The sequence below is a fragment of the Mus pahari genome, chromosome 5 (assembly GCF_900095145.1).
Source record: "Mus pahari chromosome 5, PAHARI_EIJ_v1.1, whole genome shotgun sequence".
In the NCBI taxonomy this organism is placed as follows: Eukaryota; Metazoa; Chordata; class Mammalia; order Rodentia; family Muridae; genus Mus; species Mus pahari.
The window spans coordinates 39,498,807-39,505,753 of NC_034594.1; the positions used below are offsets into that span (position 1 = coordinate 39,498,807).

The window sequence follows — 6,947 nt, forward strand, 5'->3', positions numbered from 1 at the left end:
TCAAACCACCACACTTGCCTACTTGGTGTACTCGCCTATGTTGGTGAATGCCCTGACATCACTTTCTTTTCTTCTGTGACTATAAAAGTCTATAGAAAATATTTGTGTTATTTGGGACAACACAACTCTGTATTCCTGGACCATGTTCACCTATATTTGGCTCAAATAAAATATCTCTTATTCTCTGAAGTTAGGAGCTATGTTTTGCATTGACAATTGACCAATGGTGAGAAATCTGTTTTTCAAGAACAAAAACTTTCATTCAGACAAATTCCCATAAAATTAGTAGCAAAATTGACAATCTAATTTGTGCATGTAGACACTGTCACCTGTCTAGCACCAGCCTTTTGAGAAATAACTTGATAATTTCTATTCCTACAAGTAATAAGTTCCCACCTATAAACTTATCAAAGTAGGTAAGGTTCCTAAGGTACTTGTGTATATTAAAACCACATCAGAAAACTAGGCCCTACAGCTTCTCAACAGGCAGTACAACAGTCTACCTGGACTCTGTAAAAAGGACATCTACAGTACACGTGGCGGTGCAGGCCATTAATCCCAATACTTGGGAGGTAGAGGCAAGAGGATCCCCCTGAGTTTGAGGTCAGCCTTGAATACATAGTGAATTCCAGGCCAGCCTTGGATATGAGACAAAAAGGCAAAAGCCAGTACAGTGAGGACAGCCCCTCTTACTTATTATCCAACCATATTAGATGCTTGTATCAAAGGACCAAAAGACAAAGAACTCCTGACTGTCCCCACTGCTCGATGAGCCCAGTCAAACTGCCATCCCTCCAGCTATCCATCTGGGCTGCTCTGGTGCCTTGTCTCAAACACACTACCCCTGTACAGTTCATCAAACCTATTTCTGGCCTCTGAGCCTTCATCAGCCCCAACTGGATATGCTAATATTTCATTGAATCCCTGTCTTCACATCTGTATCAGTTCTCTCTGTTGCTGCCTCCAGAAAGACTTCTTTGATTTCTTTGTAGTCATTCTGTAACCTATACATACACATTTATTGTATGAAATAATGGATGACTTAATAGTAGCAACAAAGATTGGAATAAAATGGCCAGTAAAATCAATCTGAATGGCACACACCTTTAAACTATCCTCTTGGAATGCAGAGACAGGCAGGTGGGTCTCTGAGAGTTCTAGGTCAGCCAGGATGCTAAAGTGAAACCCTATTATCAAAAACTGGTTGTTGGGGTGCTGGACAGATAGCAGGGTAAAAGACCCCAGAATTCATGGTGGAAGGAGAGAATTGATTCTTAAAAACTGTCCTTTGATCTCTACATGTTCACTATTCTTGTTGGCACCTACATGTACACTCTCACACATCACACACACAGACACACACACACACAGACACACACGATTGGAGTAAAAGGACCTATGATTGCCAATGGCCAGCTATCAAGAGAAGTTCTAGTTGGTAAATTGTAACCAAGGAATCCAACAAAGCGTGTGAGTTTATTGTTATTCAATAAATTCTGGCACTGTATAAATAAAGATATAGACTTGTCCACATATGTTTCTGATTCTGACATGCTTACAATATGAATTACATTTAAATTATATTTTTATAAAAGAAGCAATACTTTCAATATATGAACATTTACAATGTCAAAAGTTTAACCTGTTGAAGTCAAGATAAAAATTTTGGGTATTAAATATAAAAACTTGTGAATGTATACTATATATAGCTATTAAATTACTTTTAAAGTTTAAAGAAAGAAGAGGTAGATTGGTTGCTGTCTATTTGTCTCTGATGTTCTGTGGTGCTAGGAAGTCTCAGAACCAAAGCTAAACAAGGCTGCACTACTGATCTACACTTATCCTCATGTCTAGTTTTAGACTCCATTTCTGAAACACTGAGGCCTGCCTCTATGGGTACTGAAAAGTCCAGATTGTGCTAGGCTAAGAGCTAATTTAGGACTAAAAAACCCAGGGGGCTCAGTGCTGGAGCACCTGCCTGGCAGGCACCAGGCATGATTTTGATTTGGGACTGGGAAGGGTGAGGACCAGATATCTTGAGAAAGTGGTACTTAAAGTTATATGGCTATGGTGCTAGAGAGATGGCTCAGTGGTTAAGAGCACTAACTAGCTGCTCTTCCTGCAGTCCAGAGTTCAATTCCCAGCAACTACATGGTGGCTCACAACCATCTATAATGAAACCTGATGTCTTCTTCTGGCATGAAGTATACATGCAAATAAAGCACTCATATACATAAAATAAGTAAATCATTAAATAAAAGTTATATAGCTACATTGTATATTTCAAAATTTTATCTGCTATTGATGTGAGCCATAGTTTTGATGGGAAAAGTCTTTAAAACTGATTTAAAAAACAAACCCTTGAAATGCTCAGGGCAGTTTGAAATACATTCACAGTTAAAAGCACAGCTCTTGCTGTGTGAGGTGGCCCATGGCTGAAATTCCGATGACTTGTAAACTAAGACAAAATCAAAAGTTTGAGGCCAACTTGAGTAATGCAGACAGCTTTGTCTCAAGACAGAAAAAAAAAATTCCAATCGACAAAATCTTGAGTAGAAGTATTGTTACAGCTTCAAAAAGATATGGCATTTTTTCAGTGAGGTATGGTTCCTGCTTAAGCAGCAGTCATTTATTATAGGAGCTCTAAATGCAATTCCAAATGACATGCCAAATGGTACCTGAAACTTTGATATTCAAGCTATAAAAGCTATAAATTGTTTTAGGATGCTTTCACTAAATGTAGTACCAATAAATATCAGGCTTTGCCTTACACTAATCCATGTTAAAACTTCTGAGTCAGATAGAACAGAAGGATCTCAAATTACAGTAATGCTCTGACCAAGCAATGCTTGAAATATGCAAGTACACAACATTGCTTTGCTCAGTGCTTCCTATAGAACGCCCACTATAGTACACTACCACTGGCTACTCTATATGGTATTATTTTGAATGATTTGATTTTGATTTGATGAGGCAGGGCTCAGGTAATCTAGGAATTCGTTATGTAGTTGGAAATGACTAAACACTTGATTTTCTTGCCTCCACCTTCTGATGCTGGGATTACAAATGTGTGCCAACCAGCCAGGTTTATGTGGTGCTGGGGACTGAAGCCAGGACTTTGTACATACTAGAAAAGCAATCTACCTCCCCAGCCTCTAGTTTTCAGTTTTACATAGAAGAAAATGGAGCTTGCTAAATTCAAGGAATGTATTGCAAATCATCAGTAACAGTCGGAAATCCTAATCACTATCTGCCACCATGGCCAGAAATCCTACCCACTGTCTGCTACCGTGGCTAACGCCTTTAATTCCAGCACCGGTAAGGCAGAGGCTGGCATATCTCTATTAGTCCGAGGCCCGCCTGGTCTACATAGTTCCAAGCTAGACAGGGATACATAGTCAGATCCTGTCAAAACACAAAACAAAACAAAACAAAACAAAACAAAACAAAAAAAAACGACCACTGGAGCGCTTTTGAGCAACAAGGAGCATCTAACGGTGCCTAGCTCTTCAGCCATGCAGGTGTCCAGGTCAGACTGGCTTGGGTCGTGAGTCCTACTTAAATGAACTTAAGTCTACTTTGTGCAAGCAGACTGGTGTCTTGCTTCTAGCCTGGCCAGGGTGGGGACCCGGGCCTGGAGGTTTCCTTGTGGCCTGCGGAGCAGTCGCCAGCAGACCAGGGGTGACGCCCAGCACGGGCGTGGCGGGGCGACCGCGGCTCCTATTCGCCGACCGCCCGAGGCCACCTCCCTCCCGAGCTGCGGGCGCCACAGCGGAGCGCACGGCCGAGGACCGCGCGGGCGGGCGAGAGGAAGCATGCTGGACTTCGCCATCTTCGCCGTGACGTTCCTGCTGGCGCTGGTGGGAGCGGTGCTGTACCTCTACCCGGTAACTCCCGACTCGGGGTTCAGGGGTGCGCCTGCGCCGCGAATAGCTGGATGGGCGGTCTGCGGGGAGCGCTTGCTGAAGAGTCACGTGGCTCCTCCCCGGAGTGCGCTCCCCGTGCGCATGCGTGCTGTGGTCGCTGGGCTGTGGTCCTGGGCGGGTCCCTCATTTCCCCTGTCCCGGACGGGTTTGGGGAGTTGGTGATCAATTACCTTAGGTAACTTTGGAGACAGTGACTCCTTTGAACCCCAATGCCGTTTGCTTCTACATCAGGGGAGAAACTCCTTCCATCTTTTCCTAGCATCTCCCTGCCTATGCCCCGGCACCGTTGTTGGAATAGGTGAGCTGAGCTCCCCAGCCCAAACTTTGTCCACCTGTCCTTTTCAGAGGGGAACCTCTCAAAACTCCGGAGTTACTGTTAAGGAAACTTCCTTAAAGTATATTGTATAAAGCTGGGCGTTGCATACATCTGTAATCCCAGCACGGGGTGAGGAGGATGGGGTGGGAGCTCAAAGCTCACCCTGGACTACATCAAACCCTGTCTTTAAAAGAATATGTATGTACAAAATGTGGTGGATTTATGGAAAAGTGGAAAGGCAGTGAACAGCCCCGGGTGATGGAGATGCCCCTTAGAAGTGTCCTGTTCAGAGTTGGTGGTGGATTAGACTAAGATAGAAACCACATACCTGAACTCCTGAGAAATAAAACACTGATATGGAGAAGGTGAGAAGCTCGGGCCTTTCAAGAATCAGAGAGCTGTGTCCCAGCCAGCTGAAGCGAATGTAAAACCAGACCGGGAACATAGACGAGTGTAAATGGCTGAAAAGCTATTCAAAAGACTTTTAAGGCTGCGTTCTACTGGAGGGTTTCAATGGATAAGTGGCTGTTTTAGTTTAAAGGAAAACTGGGAATGCTGTGTTGGGCCTGTAATCCTAGCACTTGGATGGTGGAGGCAAGGGAGTTCAAGGGTTTCCTCCAAAATGGACCTAAGTTCTAGGCCAGTTTGTATCACATGAGCCCTTGTCTTAAATTTTAAAATTTGTATACTAGAAAAAAATTTAAAAATATGTGTGGTCAAAAAATGTCTTCAATTCATTCCTTTTAAAAAAAAAATGCAAATCTTGGAATCAAGGGATTTTTCAGCTTTAAAGGAGAACTTTAATTTGCAGTCTGGCGTCGTGTCTAATTCCCAGACACTCAGGGCGCTCTGGTGGGAGGGTTGTGAGCTTGAAGCCATCTTGGGCAGTGAATGTAGTGAGACCCCCACTTCAGAACAACCCTAATATTATTAGTTACGTTTTCTGATAGTCATTCCGGCTACTGTATTAAGAACAGACTGTAATTATGGGGCTGGGGCAAGGGTGGGATCAGAGAGAGTAGGTGGAAAGATAACTGCTGTCATTTTGGTGAGAGATGGTGTGTGCTTGGACCCCAGTGTCATAGCACAAGGTGAGAACTACAATATTGTTAAGATAAAGCCAGTGAGACTGGATATAAAACGTGAGGCTAAGAGAAGCTGGAAGAAAAACACTTTTGGGGTGGGGATGGGGACTGGCAGATAGATTTCCCTGTGGAAAGTGAGGATTTCGTTTAGTTTGTATCTTGGTGAGAATTAGTGAGGTTTCATAGACATCAGAAGTTTGGGGTTACGTAAGCCAGGTTTAAGATGCCTGTTTGACATCCAAGTGAGACAACATCAAATACAAAAGTCTTGAGGTTTAAGGTAAAAAAACCAGACTAGAGACAGTTTGGGAACTGCCAGTGTATGTATATCTTATATTGAAGCTCGGAAGTTTGTTCCAGTCTCCTGGAGAATTTAGATGTAGGAGAGAAGAGGTCCAAGGACTAAGCCCTGAATTCTCCGTATTAGATAGAGGCTGGAGAGAGGAGTAAGGGAGGAGAGGACCATAAAGAAGCCTGGGGAGGACCAGTCAGTTGGGCTAAGGGAGGAGAGGACCATAAAGAAGCCTGGGGAGGAACAGCCAGACCCGAGAAAGGCAAAGAATCATCCACTGAGTCAAGTATGGCAAAATATTCCAAGGAAGCTCAGGCTGGAGAATTCAGGAGTATTGAGAATCCAAGATGAGTGGCTCTACCATGGAATGATGAGGTGATGGCCAAGCTGGAGTGTACTGCAAAGTCCTAAGGATGCAGAATTCTTTAGAGTTTTGCCCTACTCCCTAACAATTCATTCAGCAGCCCTTGGGGTGGTTCGTATCCCCAATGCAACTATTAAATAAACCTAGGTTTTCATTTATGAGTGGTTATCAACTGGAGAGAGTGTTGGGTTAGGGAAGGGAGTTTGTGTCCACTTCTCTCAGCACTGGGACCCCATCTGGCCATGAGCACCCACACACACACACCTTCTGTGAGTTCGTTTGTGCATTGGCCCTGCTTTGTTTAGAAGGCCTTGTATCTCTGGTTTCCTCCATCCCCTCTGGCTCTAAAAATCTTTCCATTTCCTCTTCTGAAAGGTTCACTGAACCTGAGGGGAGCAATTTGATGGGGACATCCTGTTTAGGATGAAGTATTGACTTCTCTGTGTTCAATGAGTATGTATGTGTTGTCTTTTGCAATAGGGCCTTACCATTAGTTGTGGTAATAGGCATTACCAATAGCCTGGGTTGTTTGGGGGGCTCGCATGGGACTCCTTTGATCAACAAGTCAAGTAGATATAACTCATCCTGGTACTGGAACCTTCATTTGGTGACAAGAGATGGCGACAAGAGATGGTGACAAGATGCTGCCTCCTCTGTCACTTTGAGATTTGTTTTAAATTACCTTCATATATGTATGTATTTTAGGAAGCTTTTAGTACTGATTTAGGTTTCCATCTGACACCTCAAATGACCCTTGATTTTAGCTGTTTCTCCTCCTAGTCCCTCCCTTGGTCCCTCCCCCCCCCCCCCAGTTTAATCCTCCTAGTGCAGTCTCCCCTACCCATCCATAACTATCTATTCTATTTCCCCTTCCTAGAGAGAGCTCTCTCAACCCCCTAGTCCCTTACTCTGTACCTAACCTCTTTGGGTCAAAGGATTATAGCTTGCTTATTGAAAATGTAAC

General features: G+C 43.7%; 1 protein-coding gene across 2 annotated transcripts in view; it reads left to right on the forward strand.

Moving 5' to 3' along the window:
• The first annotated feature begins 3,758 nt into the window (after nt 1-3,758).
• Nucleotides 3,759-6,947, forward strand: part of LOC110322246 (cytochrome P450 20A1) — a 41,818-nt gene continuing 38,629 nt past the window's right edge. The window contains exon 1 of one of the 2 annotated variants that reach the window (XM_021198842.2): nt 3,759-3,887. In XM_021198842.2, coding sequence (XP_021054501.1) covers nt 3,816-3,887 — 72 coding nt within the window. In that variant the 5' untranslated portion in view covers nt 3,759-3,815. The remainder of the gene's footprint in view (nt 3,888-6,947) is intronic. The other variant, XM_029538874.1, reaches the window with a different exon arrangement.